The following is a 26,137-nucleotide window of genomic DNA, read 5'->3' as shown; positions in this document are numbered from 1 at the left end:
TACCACACAGTGAAACTGTACTTAAGTACAGTTAAAACTAGTTTTATTTAACTTCAGTGATCCAAACATTATTTACATTTAATAGCAACTGTTGTGTTCAGGTCAGAAAGTTACACACAATACAAGAGATTCAAGATTCAAGATTGTTTTATTTGTCACATACACGATCATACACAGTACAAGGCTTAGTGACATTGTTTTTGTTCCTGCTACCAGAATAATACATTTAAATATGAAGAAAATAAAGACTAAAACTTAAAAAACTTAAAACTTTACAAACATACATATTATTACAGAAGATGATAAGGACATTTACGGATTAACTTAATTAAAAGAAAATCTATATGCACAAATTAATGTATTTTTGTGTCATTTGATTTGATTTTATTTAAAATATATTTTTTACATGTTTCACGTGCAGATGTGAAAGTGTAGAGACACTAGGGGGCGGTATGAAATCAACTGTTCACTTCAGCGACCAGGAAGAAGTCGTTTACTTCCTACCAATCAAAATGGAGGCGCTTGTACTGGACGATCTGTAAACATCCTGAAATATTCCTGAATGTTTGTGGTTTTCCAGCCTCTCCTGACTTTAATGCAGCAGCGGACTGCTGCAGCGATAAGAGGTGTTATCGGAGAAGAGTCTGTTAAAGGGAAAACTGCGACCATCGATGAAATACACTCATTAGAATAATAACTTCACCACTTAACGTTAACCAACGTGAATATTGTAGTTTCCGTCGTTCTGCGATAAACACGACACATCTTCACAATGCATCGGAGAGGAGTCGGGGCGGGAGCAATTGCTAAGAAGAAGCTGGCAGAGGTGAAGTTGCTATTGAGCATCTGTTTTCACTTTAACCACAAAAACACTTCGTTAGTTCATCTGAGATTGTTTTTCTTTCTCTGTTCAGGCCAAATACAAGGAAAGAGGGACTGTTCTTGCAGAGGATCAGATTGTCCAGGTGAACAGAAAACACATTCTACAGACTCTTGGACAATAAAGTAGAGGTTCACGTTTTATCCATGAAATAAATTCCTAATAAATCATAAGTATATATATTATAACACAATGTAAAACTAAAATAAGATTAATAACAATATTTAATTAGTAAAAAAGACGTTTCATTGTTGTAATAAATCTGTTGTGACGTGATTTTGACTTTATTTGCACAAAAATAATAATACAAGTTTTACTGCATCTATTATTTTAATTACTCACTAATATGATGAATGTTTAGATTAACCTTTTTGTCTATGTTACATCAGTAAATCATTCACATTTTCTGAGAGACCAGTATAATTCCCTGATTAAGTCTATGAACACAACAATGTTAAATTCTCAATAATGTAAGGTCAATAAAAGCAGAAAATTCTCCTACTTGTTAACCTCGAACTATCAGATGTTCAGCATTTCTGCTTGAAATATAAATGAAACAATGAATTGACGATCAAAATATTTCAATGATTTAATCTGCTTATCTTTGCAGCCTTAAACAAGAAAAGAATTGGTGACTGCAAAACCAGTTTGCCTAAATATCCATAAATAAATAGAGATATTCCTAAATTTTATGAGAAATTAGTTTCCATCTTTACACAATTAAAACAATGTTGCTTTATGATGTCATGACTCAAAGTCACAAATCTACAGCTGCCATGTAGTGATTGTCAATGTGTCTGGTCATTATCATATCATTTTAATTCTTCTTTTTTTTTTTCTGCCAGATGTCCAAGCAGTTGGAGACGTTCAAATCGAACCTGGAGGAGTTTGCCAGCAAGCACAAACAAGAAATTCGAAAGAACCCACAATTCAGGGTTCAGTTTCAGGAAATGTGTGCCACCATCGGAGTTGACCCACTTGCCTGTTAGAATCTTTCAGTATTTAATTGTTGTTCAAATCACAGGTTTTCTGTTCATATCTTCTCAAGCTGATCATAATAATTCCTCTTATTTTCCACAGCTGGAAAAGGGTTTTGGTCTGAGATGCTTGGAGTCGGTGACTTCTACTATGAGCTCGGTGTGCAGATTATTGAAGTGTGCCTGGCCCTGAAACACAGAAACGGAGGTCTGTAATTTAAGTGAAAACTGAGTGATTGTGATTGTATTTGATGGCACCAGAAACAAGTGTTGACAGTCATATCAATGGACTCTGTTTAGGTCTCAACTCCATCAGTAATATTTCAGCCATATTCAATGGATGTCAGAAAGTTAAATAACACCAGATGAAGTCATGAACAGCATTCTCGATGTGAATGTAATGCTGCAGCCTCATAACATGTGTTTTCATTTAGGGCTCATTACGTTGGATGAACTCCATCAGAGAGTTCTGAAAGGAAGAGGTAAATACGCTCAGGATGTGAGCCAGTAAGTAAAACCACTCAAACACACACAGTATCTGTTATTGTCAGGTTTTCTCTATCTAGGTTAACTTAACAAGCCTGAATGTCCATGTCGGATCTGAGTTGTTCTTTAATTAACGTGATTTAATATGTGCTTCTCAGAGACGACTTGATGAGAGCCATAAAGAAGCTGAAGGTGATGGGGAGTGATTTTGGGATGATTCCTGTCGGTGGTTCTTACTTGGTGCAGTCAGTCCCAGCAGAGCTTAACATGGACCATACTGTGGTCCTACAGCTGGCTGAGGTAACGTGCAGCTCCTGGGTTCATGGTTTAAGATTTGGCCGAGGTACAACTACTGTAGCTCAGTTCTCTGTATCTGTATCCATCTTCAATCATCACACAACATTGAAAACAAACATAATATCTAATTATATCTGGGGAAAGTGTTTTAGGATCTCCATATCACTGCAACAGTTTTTTGGCTGTAGTTTAAAAGTTTTATCGTTTCATTTTGCCTACCAGAGATCTTTACATTCTCTTTTTAATGCAAAGGCTATATTCATTTCTATTATTTGCTATAAAATTACTCTTTTTGTAAAGTTTTGGATTTTACATTTACATTACACAATTATTCTTCAAATTACATTATCACATACCAAAAAGTCTGTCATTAACAGATAGATAGAGACAGCTCTGTAACAGTGTTACATATTCCTGGTCAGAAAAGGGTCCATTTATAGATTGTACTAGTGTGGGAAATCCTGATGTCTGTTTGTTTCTGTGTTCATTTGTAGAAAAAGGGATACGTCACAGTCAGTGAGATCAAGGAGAGCTTGAAATGGGAGAAGGAACGTGCTTGTCACGTCCTGGTAAGTGTCAGGGAGTTTATTTGACTATATGGCAGCCAGACTCTCGCTTCTCTGGTCATAATAAGAAAAAACATTGAGTGTGAACCCTGTAAAGAAACCTCTCGTGTTTCTAGGACCACCTGCTGAAAGAAGGCTTGGCCTGGTTGGACGCTCAAGCAGCTGGAGAGGCACAGTACTGGCTCCCAGCTCTCTTCTCCGAGCTCCTGTCCTGTGATGTCACACCGGAGGAGGCCAATCAGATGTCACCTTAAACAAAAGTAAACGATGAGGTGGAGCGGGAACAGAAGCTGGTGACAGTTTCAGAGACATGTTGGTGAAACGAGTCTGGAGGGAAGACTTGTGTGATGGAGGTGGCTGGTTCAGTGGCAGGTTGAACTCCCTCTAAGAGGATTTTCTGAGGAGAGTGTAACAAGTGCACTTCGGTTGTTATAGAGTCACTGAAAGCAGCTCGATTTGTGTTACACTGCATATGAAATTCAGTGTAACTCCTCTTGTCTTGTAGTCATGGTTGACGGGTGTGGTAACTCTCATTGCATAGAGCTTGTAATTGTTTCATTTTGCATGTATACACTCTACCTTTGAAAGAAAAGAAAACATCAGCTGAATTTAACTTTTGATCCACGTTTTTATTATTATTTCAGCAAGACCATATTAAATATGCCTACAGTTCAACTATTTTTATGCTCAATGGTACAAAATCACTTGTGTCCGTTGCTCAAGTCTCTTCGTCATCAACAGTTCATTCAGTCCCATACATTTTACAAGCAGATTAAATGAACGCTTGAATCAATAGATCTAATCACAGTAGTGCAAAGCTACACTGTAAATGAACAATTGTTTACATGTCATGTGCAAAATCAGCTTTCAGACACCCAAAACTTTAACAATGTTTTTGATTGTGCTATTTTTTTATTGATAATTTTTTTTTATACAGATATATAACGAGGACTAAACATTTAGACACCCCATATATACATGTATATATGTACATACTGACTGACTGGCAACACTACTATATGCTACAAGAATGTACAACATGTACGATACCAAAACAAACAGATAAACAGGAAAATAACAATACAATACAATTTAATAATACAGTCCATCCAAATATGATCTTATCAAGATCCAAGGCCCATTGTCTTCATGGTTGGATTCAAAAAGGGTGGGAGGTTGTCCGTTCCTTTGACAATAAATCCATGAAATCCTTAGGCCAATTCTCTATACTAAAGCAATCTGATTTACATAATATCCAATTAATCATAAGAATAAGTTTTTCTGTCAAAAAAGGTAATGGAAGGATCTGGTGTGTGAGCATTGATTGTATATTTTCTACCTTTGTGCCTAAGAGGCAGACTGGTGTGCATTGGGGTGTTTTCACATCCAGAATGAAAAACAGTAATTGAGTAACCTCCCTCAGAAAGCTGCTCACTGCAGGGCAATGTCACAACTGGTGCTAAAAGGTTTAATCCCCTCCACAGCCAGCACGGATGTTAAAGGGAATGGTCCATTTTATTAAAATTACATGGGGTGATATACTCCCTATGCCCCATTTTTATTTGGATAGTGTCATACCTTACACATTTGGACAAAGCTGTGTTGTCTCCTACTGTGTTGTGGTCAGGGAGATGTCCATGTCCCTCTCCTATAGTTGTTTAGAGGAGATTTATTGTCTGAGGAGGCGTGGGACAACAACTTGTGCCGTGCAGAAACTGTTTCCCTCCCAGAGGCAATCCCCTTCAGTTTAATACCCGGGTCTACATTAACTCTGGTGTCCCTGTTCCTTAAAAGAAGTACATTTAAGATGGATCTTTGTCAATAGGATAGAAATTCTAAATCTCTTAACTCATGAAAGGGTACAATTTCACCATCCTTCATAATGTGTGCTCTTTGATTTAAGGCCTGACACTGATATGTATTATTTCTCAGCGATCTGCCTCCAGCAATTAGTCAAGGATTATTCCATACAGGGCGTGACGGTTAAGATGCCCTGTTAAAGGCATCTCTGCTACTTATACAAGAGTCAGACACGTGCACTACTTATTCACTAATCTGCTCATTTTTTATTTTCTGTAGAATTCTGCCACTTTTTCACAGAATCACAGCAGGAAGTGGGATCTGAATGAGTCCCAGAGTTACCAAGAGAATAAAGCTAGATGTACTGTACCCGTTAAATTAACATAAATTGTACTAAATAAAAATAAGTACATGTAACATTTAGCAAAAGTGGGAACATAAATAGTTTTATTTTTTTTTATCAGGTATACATTACGTAAAAGATGTGGATGCGGAACCTTTGAATTGTCGCAGCGTCTAGTCGGACTTATTCCGGTCGGAACGCGAAGTAGCCGTTGACGCACAAAGATCTGCTGTGTCGCTTCGCTCTTTCCTGCTCAGTCTGAGAATTATCGAGCTCGACTCCGCTCAGGCGACAGACATCATCCCCTCTGACTGTGATGTCAGTGCGCTGACACGCAGAATGGACGGAGACATTTCTGAGTTACCGGGTGAGTTCAAACCGCTGCCGACTCTTTATGTTTGGCTAGGCCGCAACACAGCCCGCGCGCGGGAATAGCCTTGCTAACTGTGTAAATAGCTAGTTGGAAATATTTCTCTACTCGTCACTTTAAGATTTTATGAAGACAAATACTCAACCCCGTTGGGTCCACGACACAGCTGAAGCGGGCTGTTGTGTTGACAGCCGCAGAAAGAAGTGGAAGTTTCGAGTTCCGGGCAATTGCAAGTTATCGGCTCTGCTATCTTAGCTAACGCTAGAGCTAGCTGCTGGCAAGCTAATGGGGCTGGTTGTTATCCTTCTGGGCGAACTGCGACAGCCCCCAATGGTCAACACGTTTGTGTGCGTTGCGTGTGTCTGAAAACATTTACACTTCCTTGAGGATTTCCACCGACACACAGGAAATCGGGCACATTCGTCTTAACCAAGGCTGTAATGCAGTTTGCAGAGAAAGAAGACGATCCTCAGTGTTAGACCGTGTTTTTGTCACAGTTTACAGACTTAGTATGATGACACACTAATGAAAGGTCAACAACAACAGGAAATACATGTCGGTTGGCTCCAATATCCAATCAACATGTTACTGTAGGACTTAAGGCTTTAATGATTTGTTTGGTAATAACTGTCTGTGCCTGTTCTGCCTCAGAACATCCAAAAACTGCATTGTAAATATAACTAAGGTGCAGTTTAAACGTCTCCCCTGTTTGTGTCCCTGTACATCTGAGGAACTCATAGTATCCAATCTGGCAACTTTAAAAACCGTAACAGGCATTTTGTGGGGTGGTTCTGCCAGACTAAAATATTTTTTATTATCTTTCCATGCAAATAGTTTTGGTTAAGGTTTTGAGATACCCTGAAGACAGGTACTTTGGTGTCCTGGTTAAAAAGGAGATGTCTAGATGACTAGTCTAGTATAGTTGTAGTGTGCATAGCATTGGAAATGAAAGGATGCAGCTGCATCTTTCTTGAAGTGAGATGTAAGAACCATGACATATGTGTCCCCAACATTTTTAATCTCTGTCTATTCTTAGTATCTTCTATCAGGGATTAGATGCAATCTATTTTATTGCTCAACCTGAGAAAAAGATACTACCATGACTCTTTAAGTGTTAATATTTAATCGAATTTGATTCCCTTCTCTACAGGTCCTTCACTTTCCCTGTCCACTTTGCGCCTCCTTGTCCCACCTATTCGGCTGGTCTCTGCAGCAATCTGGCAGACAGTGGAGCAGAAGATTGTGTCTGACTATGGCCTGCTTGAGGAGTTTGTGTTCATGGTCACAGAGATTGTCCCTCAACTTCTCTCCACGAGGCAGCGGGCCGAACTCATTTTGGGTCTAAGAGCACGAGTAAGGAAACCTTTTTGGGTGTGGGAGAGTAGGACATAATGAGTGGGCCGGTAAAAATCACAGGAGCAACAGACCTCCATTAATTAAATCAAATTTTATTTCTATAGCCTATATTTACAAATCACAATCTGCTTTATGCATAAATCACAATTTGCCTCGCATCCTACAAACCTAGAAGAGTTGCTGATTACTGTATCAGCGTCTGCTCTGTTGTGTGGAAAAGGTTGACCAGAGTTAAACACTCTCCTCTACATTAGGGCTGCAACAACTAATCGATTATAAGAATTGTTGGCAACTTATTTAGTAATCGATTAGTCAGGCCCACACTGTGGCAGCTTCTCTTAAGTTGACACTTCTAACAATACAATGAAGACGAGTCGTCAAAAGTGTGGAAACATTTTACATCAAAGCCTTCAGAGGCTGTTAGCTGCAAACTGTGTAAAGGTAATTTCACATGGAACAGCAGCACAACATCATTGTAGTATGAACCTGAAGAGAAAACACGCTGGAGCCACTCTTCTCTCAGTTTACTGGTGGATCATAAACAACTTTAGGTTCATATCGCATTCATGTGAAATCAGCTTAACACACGTTTCCTTTGAGGTTTTAACGTAAAATGTTCACACACTTAACGCCAGTCGCTTCACCGACTCAATGAGAAGAGAGGAGGAGAGACAGCAGCTGTGGTCGAGGGAGGGAGGGAGGGAGCACTGATAGCGATCACTAAGTGTGAAAAAAAAAAAAAAAAAACAGAACATCATTTTCAGTGTTAATGTTCTAAAGCAGTAATGAGACATGGAGTCACCCCAGTGCAGCTTATCTGCTGTGAGTGACAGAGACTGTGTGACTGACAAGCACCTCCAGTCACATTCACCAGGACAATTTTTTTAAATCATGTTTGACTATTCAGAATTAACATTTACAAAATCAACAAGGTAATTTTGACTAGTCATTCACTGTGACCAGTAAGAATTTTAATAGATCTATAACATGCCAAAACAGTATCTTGGATTCAGTTTTAATTACTCAACTCAAACTACTTTGTATTCATGTGTGTGGTCTCATATCTACAATTCATTATTATTATAATCATATTAAATGTATCTATAATTTGCTTCAATTTAAGATAACTCAAATTAAGTTTGAACTTGTCCGAATGGTGTTGCAGATATCATGAACCTAAATTATGAATAGTCAGAATGAATTTTTTTGGCAGACTTTCTGAATCAGGCATTATCATCATAATTATGTTGCAGGTGTCGGTTATACATGTAAAATCAGCATTGTACAATAAAATGCTTTTGCTTTTCGGAAAAAACTGCTTAAAAGGGTCAAATTTAGCGTTCATCTGTTTAATCTGAATAATAATCGAAAAAATAATAAATGGATTAATTGATTATCAAAATAAGCGCCAGTTGCAGCCTTACTCTCCGTGCACGCCGGCAGCAGTCGAAGTTGTTCCAGGAAACTCTTCGCTGCTTCATATTGCTTCAGGCAGTACATTATACTGTGAAAATGTAAGTGTTGTCTTTGTGTTGCAGTTCCTTATTGTGGTTTACTCCAGTATCACCGCTTCACACTGCAGTCCTCAGCCTCGCATGCACAGAAATGACTCACAGTCTTAAATGTTAGACATAAAATCTTTTTAGACTGTGCAGGACCATTATTCAGAGAAATGTGTTTGCTCATTGGCATAAAACAGCGTTATTTAATAACCCATTATTTTAGACATGGTTGAGAAAAATTGAAATGGATAGATATGAATATTTCTGCAGAGTCACCTTTTCATTATTGTTGCTGTCTTCTGATTGTAGCTGATCCTGGAGTTATGTCGCTCTGAGGAAACTGCTGACCTCCAGATTATTCAGCCACACCTTGACCGAATGCAGAACCTCAGATCTCTGTGGAACGTCGAGGTGAGTCTGAACCTACAGTCCACAAAATAAAATATCTAGTGTTTCTTTCATGGTCAGGTTTTTACATTTGTTTTCATTACTGTTATGTGACCACTATTGATTCAATGATTTTAGTATGGTTTTTTTCTGCGTTAGCAACAGCCTAAGCCAGACTCATTTGTTTTGGGTCATCAGTCCTTCACATTCTCTTCTTGTACTATCTGAGGAACACAGCGAGCAATATCTTCAGATTTGCCACAAACCTTGACTTGCACTTGAGAATGAACTGGTTAGATATTGATAGTAAAGGGTCAAGGTCATTGTGACCACACAGAACATGTTTAATAGTCATATCCCTCATATCTTTCATGTAATATCCTTATTCAATAGTCATGAAATTAACGCAAATGTCTAATGGGATCCTAACATTTAAGGGTTAACCTCACAGTGATATTATTTTCTGTAAAACCACTATTGGAGCCTTTAACGCCATAACTTGTAAGAGAAAGAGTCTTACCATATATTCTGTTACTTGACCGGCACATGGATCAAGCACATTATATTATTAAATGAAAACACAGGGGTCATTTTTTGACATTTTCACCAATTTCCCAGGGAATAAATCATGGATCTTGATTTGATCTTAAGGGGACTGCGGGTGCCTTGGTGTAGGTATGCACACTACGTAGTGCCATTCTCGTTTGTTCTGAAATGACATCTGCCACATTGAACCATCTTTTGTTACAGACTGAAAATGCAGAACAAGACACTCCTGACTCACAGTTCATGGGCCTTGTTCACAATCTGCTCCAAGATCCTGTTGAAAGAAGAAACTTCTTCCAGGTATGTTTTGACTGTATACGTCTGTGCACACAGATGTTTAATATGTTAATCTATCAAAGGCGATTTATGTGCAAATGAGAATTATTTGTTTTATGATATGCACTTGATTACTCTGGATTTAATAATGTGTGTCTTTTATGAACAGTTCAGAGATTTATAGATTTCTTTGTGTTCAAGGATGTCTTCCCAGGAGACTTTGGCCCAACGTACGACAAAGCAATCCAGACACTGATGTGGCTGTTTTTGTCCAGACTTGAAAAGCTTCTTCCCACTCAAACTCTCCAACAGGTACACTGAATATATCATGTCAGGTTATCACACATAACATAGCTAGAGAGTAGCAGTTTCTCTGTGTAGCAATCTGAAATTCACAGTTTTTATTTATGATTTTTTTGTTAGCATTTTCTCTTTATTTTTGCACTTTATAATTAATAACACACGTTTTGATTGCATTGTTTTTAAACTAATGACAATGTTCATTTCTTGCATTGTTTCAACTGTATATGAGAAAAAGTAATTTCACCTCACATTGGTGGAAACGCTGTGTTCTTACAGTTTTATTTCTCTTTCTCAGATTGCTTCTTTGCTCAGCAATGCCTCTTCTGTTCTGAATGAATGCATGGAGACTTTGGCTCAACCTCAGGAGCTCAAAACCCTGCTGGACTCTCACAAAGACCTTAGTCAGCTGGAGGATATTGGTGAGCTATGACTTATTCACAGAATATAATAGATATTAAATGTTTTATTATGCAGTAAAATACAGTGTGGTCCAAAAATCTTAGGCCCACATCTCAGACGCCATTTTACCTGATGCCAATTTGTTGTCATTCGCAAAACTGGTTTCAGTTGTAGCGTCCACTAATTCCACAAACGTCTGTCTGTTTTTCTGTCTGAATGAAGAACGAATCTCTTGTGTACCGTTTAAACAATCGGCTTCACACTTGGCTTGTGTATCGTCAATGGTCCAGTGAGTTTGGTGCATTTTGTACATGCAACACGTTCAATATTAATACAAAATTTAACAAACAAGCGACCTGCACTCTGTAGCAGTCAGTGTGCCTTCAGTCCGTGCACTGAGTTATACAGTTCTTTTTCTACACTCTCAGATAAACTACAGAAGTTAATTTTATAAATTTATTTATCCTACCTTATCAAACTGACCTGCGATGGGCACTGATCGCCATAATGGCAACAACTTTCATAGAATCACTTCCTTTCTGCCAGTTTGTCTTCAAAGTTGTAGCACCTTAGTTTTGTTGCTGTAATGCTTTATACTGAACTAGGATTAGAGAGCTTTTATTTTGAAATGTTGTGAACTTAGGTCTAAAGCTTGTGTTGATTGCTTAACCGACCTCTAAAATTGCAGACATGCAGTGTGTAAAAATAAAAAATAAAATAAGGCCACTCTACATTGTAGATTGTGTAAAAAGCTTTGCACAAAATGTCCAGTGCGCAAACAATAAAAAGTGGCAATATTTTGTAGAACTGTTTGAGGAGGACTCACTAATGACAAGCAGTAATTCTGAAGTAGCTCTGGAACAGGACAAGAAAACAGCCTATTCCAAACAGGCAGGTTAAGAACAGGCACTGTACTCGTATTCTCAGAATAGTTTTTAACATATTATATAGAATCTCTTTCATCTGAATTGGCTTCATTTGTCAATTTAACAATTTCCATGATTTCCTTTCAGATTCCTATATTGTCGAGAGCGGCATCTTGTCAGCTCTGTGTCTTCCGCCTGTGGAACGAGTTGTGATCGTCAATGAACAAACTGAAACAGATGTGGAGAGTGGACTCGTCTATACAGTCTGCACAGAGATGGAGGTAGAATCTGACAACAAAGAGGTGTACGAGGAGGGAACTGGGAGCTCAGAGACGTGTGTCCAAACTCCGTGGTTTGGTGTCAGCAGTGAAGTGAAAGCAGAGCTAGACACTGTGGAATGCTCTGAGACCACTGAAAGTGAAATGGCAAACGATCACCCTGATGGCCAACCGGGAACACTGATCATTGGGGAGGACGGCCAGGTGACTGTGTTGGAGGACACAGAGAAGAAGCCAAAAAAACGCGGGCGGAAAAAGAAATGTCCTGTAGATGAAGACGTTGAAGTGCAAAGCAGAACAAGGGGGAAACGAGAACAGCCAGAATTAAACGTTTTGTTGGACAGACCTGTGCGAAAGAACCGTGGTCTTAAAATGAAAGGTTACCTGTCACAGTGGGGAAAATCAGGAAAGCCACAGGGTAGTAAGAGTAGCCCTGAACAGTTTACTACATCTTCAGACAAAAGCAGTGACTTGGACAAGAGAACTTGCAAAGTGTGTGGCAAGGTGGTGAGTAGTGCCAAGTTCTTAGAGCGACACATGAATCGACACACGGAGGAGCCCCCTTATTCTTGTCCAACGTGCAAAAGGATTTATAAGAGCTCGCGCTTCTTGCAGCAACACAAATGTCCAAGTTTGCCAAAAGCAAAGGCTGGCAGGAAAGCAAAGGAACAAAAAACTGAAGCAGATGAGGGTGAACAGTCATCCAGCGGGATTCCTTGTGAGGCAACCAACGAGGAGCAGCCGCCTGACGACACTGACCAAGACCCCGATTACGATCCTCCTGCACAGAGGAAGTCCTCCAGAGAATCGGGAGAGAAAAGCCCAGAAGAAGACAAGAATTTGATAGAAGGTCCATTCTACTGTCCTCACTGCAGCGCTGAGTTCAAGTGCAAACAGACTTTTAGGTTTCATTTAAGAAACATTTGCTACAGTGAGCAGCAGGTGGATCCAGAGAAGGCCGGGGATGTCAAGCACTGTTTCAGGTGCACTGAATGTGACAAGGCCTTCAAATACAAATCAACATTGGAATCCCACAAAATGACCCACAACCCGCTCTACTGTGAGGTGTGTATGAAACTGGTACGTGACTCCGAGGCACTGGCGATGCACAAAGAATCCCACACACCATTTCAGTGTAACCAGTGTGAGGAGAACTTCCCCGTGTTCAAGGCCCTTCACAAACACTACATCGACGTCCATCATCCCACCGAGCCCTTTACCTGCACCCACTGTCAGACCACTTTTCCCAGTTTGAAGCGTTTCATCAGACATGAGTGGAAACACACTGGCTACCAGCCATTTCAATGCCCTCACTGCAGTAAGAGATTCAGATCTTACTCTGACCTCGTGGAGCACCTGAAAAAGCATACCAAGGCATATCCATTCCTCTGCTGGGAGTGTGGCAAGAAGTTTAGACATGGTGTGACGTTGACGAGGCACGTGGAGCGCGTGCACCACTCCGGCGAGCCCATAACAGAGAAACCTTTGCCCACCTTCACCTGTGCTCAGTGCGGGAAGACCTTCACTTCCAGGAGATGCCTTATGAAACACGACAATTTCCATCACAAGGGGATGCGGTTCCCATGCGAGCACTGTGGGAAGGGATTCTTTGGCAAGGACGCATTAGTCAGGCACACTTTGATTCACACGGGCGAAAGGCCTTTCAAGTGTGACGACTGCGATAAGTCGTTCAGGTCCATGGCAGAATTAAAGATACACAGGAGATACCACACGGGGGAAAGACCATTTAAGTGCAACATCTGTGAAAAGGGTTTTGTCCAGTCCTGCTTTCTCACCTTACACATGCGAACCCACACAGGGGAAAGGCCATATGTTTGTGCAGTGTGTAGCAAAGGCTTTTCAAGTTTGCATGGCCTAAAAAGACACAGGAGGCTTGTACATGCATAGATAATATTAACCATTATGCAAATGCCTGTTTGAATATTCTCTTTATTTTCCGCTTATTGGAGGAGGTCAGCATCAGTGGAAAAGCAGATCTTGGTTGAGGATTTGACCTCTTGCTCATGGACACTTGACATGAGGATTTTTAGTCCAGGTTTTCCAGCTGAAGGACCGTTTGTTTAAGATGTCAGCCACATTGTTTATCTGTGGCTGTCGCAGCCTGGATTGATAGGAACTGTAATTGTATAGTGGCTCATGAAAATGTAACTTTGTATTTTTTACAGACAAATTTGCTGTAGCTCTACATAAGATTTGTATGTATAGGTAATAAGAACCTTAATTCCTTTGCGAATTCTTTATTCTTCTTGAATAAATTGGGTGTTCAAATACAGGTGTCACGTCATTTACTCGAGGTCATTTGAACATTTAAAATGCTTCTTCAAGGGTTTCATTAAGATTTGTTGCTCTAATATCAAATCTGCAGTAGTGAGCTCAAAATAGTCTGTAGAACAGTGAAAATGCTTAGTCATTTTCATGACTAGCTATCAACCAAAGCTGTTTGTCATTTTTTATTTGCTTTTACAGCCTGAAGGCATTTTGCCTACTCTGGACATTTTGACATTGTCACTGGTTTCAGGGTCCTGGTGTTGTGCCTGCTGCCCCACATGGGGTGCTTCCTAGGACACATAAGCATAACAAAGCCATGATCAATGTTATTTAATAAACCTGTCGTTTTCCTGCTGTGACAATTAAGTTTTTTACAAAAATTGATTAATTAAATTCAGACTAATAATGCTATTGAAACTTCAACAAACCAACATTTCTGCACAAGTTAATACCATGTAACAGTTTAGCAGATTTTTAAAGAAAAATCTGAGGACTTTGGAAAATGTTAGTATTCACCCAAAGCCAGGCCTCTACATTGATCATACAATCATACTCTACATCTACTATCCAGGTACTTCCTGCTGCCTTAAGAATCAGTGGGTTCTGTTAATGAATGCAGAAACAAATCAATAAATCATAATTATACTAAATTAATCATTTGCAGGTACTAGTTTCTCACTTAAACAATTACTCTGTACATGAAAACAGCTAGAAACAACCCTCCAAAAAGACAGACCACCCCAGATGGGACTCGAACCCACAATCCCTGGCTTAGGAGGCCAGTGCCTTATCCATTAGGCCACTGGGGCTTGGTGGGCTCCTTTGATCATAAATTACCTTCAAAAACCACTAATCAGTTCTGATTTGTTAATGGTTTAAGAGTTGATCTGTCTGACACCTGACGTATGTAAACATGTCCGATGGGGATGTTGTGTAGTTAAAGTCACTATAAAAACCTTAACCCCTTCATTCCATGTTGTGGCCAGTACAACTTATTAATTAAATAATAAAGTCGAATAATCTTTGACCACAAAAACTAGGAACTGAGATTCGCCGATCATTAAATCGTCCACTGTGAGTGCTGAAATGTCCACGCCCTTCTTTGATCAGTGCTTGTGTCACACGTTTATCTCTATTAGAAACCATCGACGGGGATGATACGTGATCCCGCAGCTACATGTTTGCTCAGTCGCGTCGGTGCAGCCCAGTGTAAACTCCCAGTGATCCTGACAGGAACCTCTCTGTTGTTTTGCTGGTCCCTGCCCCACACACTCCCGAGGAATGGTAGCGAGTTAGCTCGTCACACTGGAGCCGCTGGATTCACTTGTTAGCGTTGCCTCTGAGAGCTCTGTGCAGAAAACGATGAATTTACTCCCGTCTAATCCTCACGGCAACGGGCTCCTTTATGCTGGATTCAACCAGGACCACGGTAAGAGGCTGCGCTGTCATGTTGGGGTTTTAGTTTTTCCTCCCGAGGAGAAATTGTCAGCGTCGCGGGTGCTAGGCTAATGCTGCTAACCCGTTCACTTCTCCCCTAATGAATTAATCGCATCGTGTAACAACCGCAGCTTCGTGTTCTGCACGATGGAAAACATCTCACGACGGTGCTGCTGTGTCGCAGTTGCCCCACACACGTCAACTCAACGCGCTGGACATTTAGTAGATGCTAGCTTGAAGCTATCCTGTACCCCCGCAGCTAGCCAAATCGCTAGCGTAGCCTTTCCATTTTCAGCCACCACTCAAGGCAGCTAACTCGCTAATGTTGGGTCCACATGACAGGGGCTGTTAAGTTGGACGTGAATTAGTGGTTAACCTGTACTTTAACACGAACCTAGCTCGTGTAGTTAGTGTAAGGTGACTTAGCCAAAAGCTAATGTTGGCGAAATTTCACCGACCACCATACGTGCCTTGGTTATCCCAACGGCTAGCATTGGCTAGGTAACAGCTAGTTAGGCTAAGTTTGACCATACCGCTGTTTTGAGCTCATTACACGTGACGAACATCCAAAATAAGCTCACGCGTATCTTAGATCACTGGGTTTAAGAAGCACAGTTACACATGTATTCGTCCGTATGGTTGAAACAACTGTTGTTTAAATGTTCCTCGATTACCGACCAGCCATTCACACAGGCCGTCAAGTATTTTCCTCCAGCGACTCCAACTAAACACCGATGCAGTGAACAACAACAATAATAAACGTGATACTGGTGGCGACTGTCCGCGAGAGAGAAGTGACACGAGTGGAACGTTATCAAGTGACCGAACACCTCACATGACCTCTCTGAGGCAGCGATGGCAGCCACCATCAGCTGTCTCGTGGAAAAGCCAGCAGAAGTTAATCATTTGTTCCATGTCCACTGTCAGTCCTGCGGGTTTTTAGAGGCTGCTCTGGGGCCAGTGTTGTCCAATAAAAAAAAAAAAAAAAAAAAGCTACACGGGGCCGTTACTGTCAGGACTGGTGGTGTTTGGGTGATTTAATTTTGTTCTGACAAATCCCTCCTGATATTACAACACATGTGGATGATTGTTCAGTGTGTGTTGGTTCATGTCTGATCGCTGCTCTGGTCTTTGTGCTCATCTCCAGGATGCTTTGCCTGTGGAATGGAAAATGGGTTTCGTGTGTACAACACAGATCCTCTCAAAGAGAAGGAGAAACAAGGTAACAGAGTCTTTCACATTGGCACATGACAAACCTTGTTCCCTGCCTCCCTGTTAACAGTGGGTTAAGTTGATGTATATTAACACTTACAGGTACAGTTTGTAGACTTTAGTGAGATCTAGTGTTGAAGTTGCATGTTGCAGCTGAACACCCCTCACCTCACCCTCTCCTTCCAAACATGAAAAAGAACCTGTGGTAGCTTCAGTTGTCATAAAAACTCAAAAGGTGTTTAGTTTGTCCAGTCTGGACTAATGTAAAAAAACATGGCTGCCTCCATAGAGAGGGTCCCCTCCATGTAAATATAAAGTATTTAAATATAAAGGACCTTTTCTGGGGTAAAGAAAACTACAATTCATACAATTTAGATGAAACAAACTAGTGAAAACATCATGAGGATTATTCTACATTAAATTTCTGCCAATAGTTCCCTTTCACCTAAATCTTACACACTGGACCTTTAATTTTTGTTTCAGTGAAACTTTTGACAAATCTAATTGTGATAAATTATGGATGTAATTTGAGCTATACAGCGATGTGTGTAGTTCTGGAACAAAGTTTCCTTATGTTAAAAACAGCAAAAAGGCTAGTGGGCTGCATGCTGCTGAAATAGAACAACTAATATAACAATAGACAATTAAAACAACAGCTGATATTTACTGGTGAAATCCTTAACCTGGGTTAGCACATATTGTTTTAATTTATTTGATTATATTGTCGTCTATAAGGTTTTAATAACAGTTTCAACAGATCATTTATTATGCAATGCTCAGCAGTCGACTTAAGAGCCCTTTTACTTTCACGCCGAATGCAAAGAAGTGCAACCCATTAAATATGGAGTGATTGGAAGAGGAAGTTAAAAATATCTCAGCCCATGGGTTGCTCAAGAGTGACGTCTGTAATTCTTCAGATGTAAAGGTGCAGCATAGTTGTGTTTTGGTTTACAACATTCCAACCTAATCTAAAATTATCAACAGAATCTGAAGCAATAACAGTTTGGATGTCATTGCAGAGACATACTGTATGTAGCTGCTTGTGCTAACATGCCAACCAGCTAGTCCTGCCCCGGGCTGTGTCATAACACCACTTTGTACCTCAAAATGTGATGGTGAGTCACTGTAGCGTCCAGTCTGCCCTTGTGTGCGCCGCAGCTAGTAGGCATTCGGAAAGGGTTGGTTTAAAAAATGCGTGGATCTTTTCACGGTCCACTGGCCACTGATCCAGCAGCCAATGGGGATTTGTCCCAGAATTCCTGATCGCCAGTCTGACAGAGGAAAGAGGAGGAAGGAAGGACTGATGATGCAATTCCTCGTTTCTTGTTTTGACACCCTGACTCTAATATGCTGCTCCCTATTTGTTTTGGGTATGATACGCCGGCAGGCTTTTAAGCATGTAAAAAAATTCTTTGCTCCTGGTGTTTGGCATGTTAAACATGCAGGGGGCCAGTCTCACTCGGTCTCGTCGTTGTGCTCGGCTGTCTGTCATTTTCACACATGAAGAAAAAAGAGTGATTAGAAGAGGGGTGCAAATGTTATTTGAATGACAAGCACACTCACTTCTCATGTTATATCATCTGCATGTTTCTCTGTTGTTATTGATATTACCATTAACTTTCAGAGTTCCTGGAGGGCGGGGTTGGCCACGTGGAGATGCTGTTTAGGTGTAACTATTTGGCACTAGTGGGAGGAGGGAAGAAACCCAAGTATCCAACTAACAAAGGTTTGTGGTGCCTACTTAAGGTTTCTATTCTGACACAAAAACACAAGTAGTACAATTGACCTGAAGGTATTTCCTGGTCTTGAAAAGATGAGTTTCCTTGAGGAAATTTAGACTCTTTAACTTTGTGTATGAATGATCTTAAATATATTCTTTTGCCTGTCATAAGCAGTAATGTTAGTTCTTCAATGTTTTCAGGAGATGTTGAGCATTTGTAGACTAAAGGTGGGGCAGTTGTGACTGTGGGTTCTTTTTTGGTGGAGTTTCAGTCAATATCATCAGACCTGAAGCAAATACAGTCATTAATCCTGGCTACGGGACACTAATCCACTCTGTATGCACAGTGTTAATTCAGCAAAAAATACAATTGAACAATCCAGGTCATATAGATTTAATTAATTAGGTCTTTAGGAATTATTGATATCTACAGCCAGAAATACTGTTGGTTGTAATTAAGTTCTAAATGTAACTTGATTAAAGAGGAATCACTAAAGAAACTTCTGTTAAGTATTACACTTATGAATGTGGCTCAGTTGAATGTTTAATCTTTGTGTTTGCTCGGTACCCTAGTAATGATCTGGGATGACCTGAAGAAGAAGACAGTTATTGAGATTGAGTTCTCAACAGAAGTTAAGGCAGTGAAGCTTCGACGTGACAGGTAACAAAGATCGAGTTGAAGACTCGAGTGGACAGAAAAACAGCTTTGTGCTGCTTCATCTGAACAAGAATCCTCTCTTGTCATTTTATCCATAGAATTCATTCAGTGTTTCCATTTTTTTTTTTTATCTCAGACAAACTTAATCACTCATCAGTGCTGTTGTGGTGAGACGAGGACACACTGTGCAGCCTCATCACTATTTTGTACTTGGCATTCAAAATCTCCTGAATTGATCGTCTCCTCTGGTTTTATCACTGGAGTTAGTGGCATTGAGTGGATTTCCTTGACTTTGAGTTTTATTTTTTATCTTCAGTGTTTGTTCTCCTCTGTTCTCAGGATTGTGGTGGTCCTGGACTCAATGATCAAAGTGTTCACATTTACCCACAACCCCCATCAGCTGCATGTGTTTGAGACCTGCTACAATCCCAAAGGTCAGTTCCCTCTCTTCGAACTCCAGATAATCCAAGATGTCTTCATCCACGGAAACCCTGTGACTGGTTCAACTTTCAAATATTTTAGGTTAATGCTGCAGCCAGAAAAAACAACTGGCATCCGCTTAAAATATTTGGAACCATAAAATAACTTGTAAATAATAAAGTATAACCAGCCTGTTCCTTCTCTTTCTTCCTCTCTCCTCAGGTCTATGTGTGCTGTGTCCCAACAGTAACAACTCTCTGCTGGCGTTCCCTGGGACTCATTCGGGCCACGTGCAGATAGTGGACCTGGCCAACACAGAGAAGCCCCCAGTTGACATTCCCGCCCATGAGGGGTCGCTGTGCTGCATCGCCCTCAACCTGCAGGGCACAAGGATAGCTACTGCGTCAGAGAAAGTATGTAATGCCACGATGCTCAATGTGAATAGAGAAAGAAAAAACGCACACTGTGGTTTGTTTCTGTTGTTGCTGACTTGTCTCTAATCCGTGTTTCCACAGGGGACTCTTATAAGAATTTTCGACACGTCTGCAGGTCAGCTCATACAGGAGCTAAGACGAGGCTCTCAGGCAGCTAACATTTACTGGTGAGCACTGAGCAGTAATGCTACTGACATCTATACCTCTTTTACACCGTTTTTTTTTAAACATGTGTAAACCTGGTGATTGAACGCACTAACAAACTGAGATGCGCTCTCATTTCGCTGTCTTGCTCAATTAGTGCATTCACACGGGTGTCTTGTTTCCATCACTACCGATTGGAGCCACAGCCGATTGATACCCCTGTCCTCTGCAGTCATTGGACCCAGGATTGAAGGCAGATTGTATTAATTCCCATTGCTGACAAAAGCCAGATGTTAGTGTTTGTTAGAGTGTGTTTGTCCAGTGGAAAAGGGGCTTTAGATACATGAGATAAACATAGCAAGGCAAAAAGATAAATGGTGTAGATGGAGATGATTGCTGCTTCTTCAAAAAAGATCATCTTCAACAAAAAACCAAGGCAGGCTGCTCTGGTTACATTTGAGTCTTTCCCACAAACGTGCAGCATATGGACAGGTTGCAGCTGCAGTTTGAATACATTCACTAGACTTACGGACAGTCAGACCACAGTCCGAGTGCTCCACTCCAGCACTCAGTCAGATGTATGTTCTTGAAGATTGGCAGTGAGAGTGTGGGGGGGAAGTAACATCACCACAATAATTCAGGAAAGAAACGTGTTTTACAATAATGTTTGTATGTCTGAGATTGAGAAGATCAGAATTTATGTCCCAATCAAGCTGCACCAAATTGCACACTCATAGACATCAGTCCCCTACATATGCTCATATTTTTCTAAACTGCTCTCACAATGTTAAAGAAACCATGACAACAGTAGTTACTGAATATCTAGGGTTTTACAGCATAACATGTAAAAGGGACCAATAGCAGTTGCTTTAGTCCCGGTCAGTACTTCTGCTTACAACAGTTTCTTGTTTAGTTTCCAAAAAAACTCGACCATCTGCGATGTGCAGCGTAGCCTCTGAAATGGCTGCAACAGGCAAAGAAACATGCTAAGACAGAGTCACCTGATCAACAGAGCTGGGGTCCATAGGTTTACTTTTACTATGAAGTGTCATGTCATAACCAGCGAGAGAGAATTTCAAAATAAAAGCAAGGTTCCAGAGGAGTCATATAGTCAGCGAACTGACTTGGTGATGTAAGTTGTAAGACTATAGCTTCAAGTCTCTTTTTAAAAGTATAGTTTTTATTTGCTTGCAACTATTGCCTTGGAAACTACTGCACAGTATGTTAATAATAATTTTTCTAATAATTCCACACTCATTATGGTAATCCTACCCACGTCACACAAATGAAATCTGTATAGGTGATAGGTACATGACTGCTTGTAGTGTCCCTGCTCTTATGTCCTTATATCTGCTTTGTCCCATCCCAGCATTAATTTCAACCAGGATGCATCCCTCATCTGTGTGTCCAGTGACCACGGCACAGTCCACATCTTTGCTGCAGAGGATCCCAAAAGGAACAAACAGTCGAGGTCAGTTTCTGCTAAAAGCTTTCTTCCCCCATCTGCTTAATAATAATTCAAACTGGTCGAGCAACAGAACGAATTTAATTACGAAAACAAAAGTGTCAATATGAAAAAGTAAAAAACGGTGTCTTGGCTGCGTGTCCCTCTCTCCGCAGCTTGGCATCGGCCAGCTTTCTTCCCAAATACTTCAGCTCGAAGTGGAGCTTCTCCAAGTTCCAGGTCCCCTCAGGTTCTCCCTGTGTGTGTGCCTTTGGAACGGAGCCCAACGCTGTCATAGGTGAGTTCAGTTTGGACTGTGATGCTTCCTGGATCATGAAGCTCTGTTATTGACATCACTGTTGACTTTGCTTTAATTCTTTTTACATAATTACTTTACCAGAGGCTACACAAACCTGTCTGATGGCTCATGTTTCTTGCTGGTAGTCATATATATTACATATATTAATGTTCCCAGATATCTCCAAACGCTCTGGTGGGTTCATTATTATCAATGATGGCCAAAACTACAAACATCAGACCCATAATATGAGAAAAACACAATTCTTCTTTTAAATAGACTGACATAGAATAATGCGAAGCGTCTCATAAGAGTAAAGCAGAATGTGTGTTACAGCTTTTTCCCTTTGTCACAGGATACAAACAGATTCCAGTCTAAATGTAGTGGGAGACAAGCTGTTCACATGTTAGAGCAAAAATAACAAATGAGAGAGACACATTCATTTGTTATAGAATTAGACCCAACCAGCTAAATCTAATGCAGTTTATTAAATCTTTTATCTTCAGTATGATTTTGATGTTCAGTATTTCTTCAAAGCACTTGTGTGTATGCGTTAATTCCGCTTTGAGATCACTGAGAAGCTGTAGTTTGACTTGCTGTGGTGTTGTACCGCTAAACTCCGGATAATCTCCTGCCATTTTTGGAGGGGGCTATATGTGTCATCATTAACAAAAATCAAGATAATGTCCGATGTTTGTAACACGCGAGGGACGCAAAGCTGAAAAACAGAGAGTACAAAAATATCTCAGGATGAAACAAAGGTGCCATACACATAGGATATGCCAACCAAGATGTCAACTTGGAAAGACAATAAGGTGTCGATGTGCTGTAAACAAAGCTCGATCTCTGCAGGGAGGTGCATACGTCACCTCCTGCTGCACCTCTCCTCACCTGAATGCGCCGCAGATTTCTGTGTTGTGAACATGGGCGGGCAATCTCCTGCTGCGTTGTGCATGAGTGAAAGGCAAACATGTTTCTTGTGAGCTGGAGGTTTTCATCGTCACTGCTGTGGTGGGCGGCAACAAGATCAGAGCTCGTGTGCCCAATTTTAACACTGCATGTTTCTACAATTACATAATTATCCATTATGCAGGAGTTGGCTGACTAACTGAATTGTAGCCACTGAAAGCTGAAGAACTTTGGTTTCCTTAATATTTTGTGACTCTAGCCCTTCCACTCTAACTCCTGGGATATTATAGCCCACAGTGTCGGAAAGTGAAAGTTTATTTTTTTATTTTTCTTACCTTTGAAAAAATATTAAAAAAACTAAAGAAATGGTTTTCTTTAAGTACAGAGATTCTTGGCTGTGCTCAGGGTTTGAGGTGTGGATCTTGAAAGTAAATTTTCATCTTGGTGCCACTCAATTACATTATCTTAACTTTAAATGTGAGTCTTCCCTGTCACATTCTTATAAAAACCAGACTGCTCTTGTTCTGTGTCTCTGGTCTGTATCTGCTGACGACATTTCCCTCTTCTGTCTCTCCCTCTCTCCACGGAGCAGCCATTTGTGCTGACGGCAGCTACTACAAGTTCCTGTTCAACCAGAAAGGGGAGTGTTCCAGAGACGTCTACGCCCAGTTCCTGGAGATGACGGATGAGAAAATCTGATCTTTGACTCATCTGCAGACCTGCTATTACACAGCCTGTTCTCTCTGGTTTCTTTTTTTTCCGTTGCGTTTAAATTGTGGAGGAGACAGGAAATGTCCCCCGTGGCACTTCTCCTTCTCTTGACAGACTCTGTGACAGAGCACGAGATGAAGGGAGGACAAAGAAGGAAAAGCACAGACTTTGGAGGAACTGTAAACAGTGAATGTGGACAGATGGAAGCACCGACAGGGATGCAGACGTTTGTCTCACAGACTCGCGAGGATTGTCTCTGGACAGAGGGACACACACGCCGACTTTATCCCAACCCCAAACACAACAGAAAAGAGGGAAAGTTATTTTTTTGAAAGAACGACAGCTTTTTAAGACGTCTTCCGAGGAATATACAAAGGATGGCTATTTTTAATCACATAGATGATTCTGATAGTTAGACAGATTGAAAACATTGAGATTTTTGTCAACTAACACCACCTAACTATAGGGAGTGCCTCTGAGACTGGAGAGAATCTGTATGTGTGAACATATTAATGTCATATATACATGTGTGTGTTTGTGTATATACACCAATGTACCATATTAGGTGTTTGCGAAGCAGGATCAGAACGAGGTGAGCGGTTTCCTCCACCTCTGCCTTTAGGTTCAGGAACATTGGAGCAGGCTGATTCTGCGTTGTGACACGCCACGCTAGTATTATTAGATTTTCTTATATTCACTGTATCAACACAAACGCGCCAGACTGAACTTCTAAATACTTAGAATTGTACAAAGTAGTAGCAAAAAGAAAAAATATGAACATGTATTTTTGTTTCCGTCTTCCTTTTGTTTTCATACATTGTGCAATATGTTTTCTGAAATGCTTGTGAAAGTCGAGTGTTGTTTCCACCCACAAAAAAGAAAAAGTTAAAGAAACAGTTTGACTTTAGTTGGGAAATGTGGCTTCTTCACTTTCTTGCCGGTTTTTGTCGAATGTGGTTAGTGAGCTTTAGAGATGCTGCGTAAACGTTCAAGACTTTATTCTCAGCTAAGCCAGTCTGAATATAAAGATAAACAACACAGCTCCACTTCCTGTTGATGTTCGAAAACTAGGCAAGAACAGCCTCTAATGTGTGTGCCGCCATCTTGCAGTTCTGACGTAATTTGGAGCCGGAGTCTGCACTACAGTGATCGTGAAGTGTAGCAGTATTATAGAGGTCCCACCGCTACTCGCTCTCAACCAATCACAAGCCAGTGTCAGCTGTCAATCATGTCATTTAACCCCATTCTTATTGCATCAAATAACTAATTCAATCCAACTTGACCAGAAAATGAATACTTACCTCAGTGTGATGAGAAGCCCAACGATGACACAACCCAAATCATTTGAATTGTACTTTTTAGTTTGATCAATCTGCAAAGATAGAGGAGGCAAGGTTTATGACTTGTACTGCAGCCAGCCACCAGGGGGCGATCCAGTTGATTTGGCTTCGCTTTAAAGTAGCCTTCACGTCCATCTTTATACACAGTCTTTGAGTCAAACTGACTCCTGCTAGCTTAAGCTTCACATTTCCAGACGTGAGGGAATCAGGCTTCTCATCTAACTTCTGGCACGAAAGTGACTCAGGTTATTTATTCCAAACCACCGAACTGCTTCTTTAAGAGTTTGTGAAAGTTGAGTTTGTTCTTCTACCTGAACTGGAAAGCTTAAGAGCCAAGCACGCGCACAGTTTCCAACTTTAATCACTAAACATTTCCTATAAAACTATTAAGAACATTTGGTTCGAGACTGCACTTCTTGTTTAATGTTAATACATAAATAAGCCCAGATAATTAAATTAAGAACCTCTGATTGGTGGTTAATAGATCTCTTCATGTAATTGTCATTGACCGGTGTGGCTCTCCAGCAGAGTTTGATCATATGTGTCTGTGAACTTCTCCTCCCTGCCCCTGACGCCATCCACACGTTGTACTCATCTAAATCAGGGAATCTGAAGTGCTCGGGTGGAACCCAGGAGACGAGTCCCGTGTGGATCCACCGCAGCGTGAACACAAGACTGTGTTAATGTGTGATTAACGTTGTTTTCATTTTCTATGTTGAATCTGTGCAAGAGCACGTCAGCTTTGTGTTGCTTTCTCCATCAGATTGTACATGTGCAGGCCTCACTTCTGTTGAACACACTCGCACACGGCACTAACCACAGCTGCACAAACTGAAAAGCCAACCTGTTTCTGACACACTCAGAATGATTGTAAAACCTGCGTTTAAACTTGTGAATAAAATTTAACATCTGCTTTTACAGTTAAAAATTCATGGGATCTTTTATCAGAAAACCAAGTGTACAAGTACAAATTCAGGATGCACCTCTCCTCTCCATCTACAGTATGTTAGACACTTTCTTTTCTCATGAATGTAATTATTGTTTCATGTGACATCGCGGGATCCCTCACTGGTGAATGTCTGAGGTTTCTATGGTTCTGTTCCCCCGGCTTAAAGTTTTCTTGGTAGTTTGTCCACTCTAAGTGGTCATCAAGACTAGAAAAACCTTTTGATTGATCAAGTTGAGACCTCAGTAATACACACCCTGGAGAACACTGTGAAGATGCTTTGCATTTTGTCTACCTCACCATCTAATTAACGATATGATAGAAGTCACCATCGTCCACCATCATCTCCAGAGCAGTAGACAACTGTTTCCCCAGTACAGGCTGTGCATGACACAGGAGTGAACGCCTTTCACAAAAAAGTCAAATGCCCCCTGGTGGAATAGTGGTGAACACACCACAAGCTTTCTTGATGTACAGTAAATTAAAGACATAACAAAACTGCAGTTTTCTGCTATATGACTAGAATTCAATGATCTGCAGTGT

The 26,137-nt window shown here is 40.6% G+C and overlaps 3 protein-coding genes and 1 non-coding gene across 4 annotated transcripts; 3 read left to right on the top strand and 1 right to left on the bottom strand.

Moving 5' to 3' along the window:
• Positions 1-485: 485 nt before the first annotated feature.
• Positions 486-3,884, top strand: snf8 (SNF8 subunit of ESCRT-II). The gene is made up of 8 exons (XM_069517965.1): positions 486-826; positions 915-965; positions 1,726-1,864; positions 1,961-2,065; positions 2,292-2,364; positions 2,502-2,643; positions 3,135-3,209; positions 3,323-3,884. The coding sequence occupies exons 1-8, from the start codon at positions 773-775 to the stop codon at positions 3,458-3,460; spliced, it is 777 nt and encodes a 258-aa protein (XP_069374066.1). The 5' UTR covers positions 486-772; the 3' UTR covers positions 3,461-3,884.
• A 1,612-nt stretch (positions 3,885-5,496) lies between these two features.
• Positions 5,497-13,921, top strand: LOC109627027 (zinc finger protein 135-like). The gene is made up of 7 exons (XM_020083351.2): positions 5,497-5,716; positions 6,870-7,072; positions 8,887-8,988; positions 9,715-9,810; positions 9,988-10,098; positions 10,385-10,508; positions 11,502-13,921. Exons 1-7 carry the CDS (start codon positions 5,689-5,691, stop codon positions 13,538-13,540), a joined length of 2,703 nt encoding a protein of 900 aa, XP_019938910.2. The 5' UTR covers positions 5,497-5,688; the 3' UTR covers positions 13,541-13,921.
• A 736-nt stretch (positions 13,922-14,657) lies between these two features.
• On the bottom strand, positions 14,658-14,730 carry trnar-ccu (transfer RNA arginine (anticodon CCU)). The gene has a single exon. It is a non-coding gene; the product is annotated as a tRNA-Arg (tRNA).
• Positions 14,731-14,968: 238 nt separating this feature from the next.
• wdr45b (WD repeat domain 45B) lies at positions 14,969-25,576 on the top strand. The gene is made up of 10 exons (XM_020083505.2): positions 14,969-15,350; positions 16,506-16,580; positions 18,195-18,296; positions 18,864-18,951; positions 19,288-19,382; positions 19,591-19,781; positions 19,884-19,969; positions 21,316-21,417; positions 21,567-21,688; positions 23,190-25,576. Exons 1-10 carry the CDS (start codon positions 15,284-15,286, stop codon positions 23,294-23,296), a joined length of 1,035 nt encoding a protein of 344 aa, XP_019939064.1. The 5' UTR covers positions 14,969-15,283; the 3' UTR covers positions 23,297-25,576.
• The last annotated feature ends 561 nt before the right edge of the window (positions 25,577-26,137 follow it).

The sequence above is a fragment of the Paralichthys olivaceus genome, chromosome 21, assembly GCF_024713975.1.
Source record: "Paralichthys olivaceus isolate ysfri-2021 chromosome 21, ASM2471397v2, whole genome shotgun sequence".
Classification (NCBI taxonomy): Eukaryota; Metazoa; Chordata; class Actinopteri; order Pleuronectiformes; family Paralichthyidae; genus Paralichthys; species Paralichthys olivaceus.
Note: the sequence above shows the minus strand (reverse complement) of the source record. Positions and strands in the feature narration are given on the sequence as shown.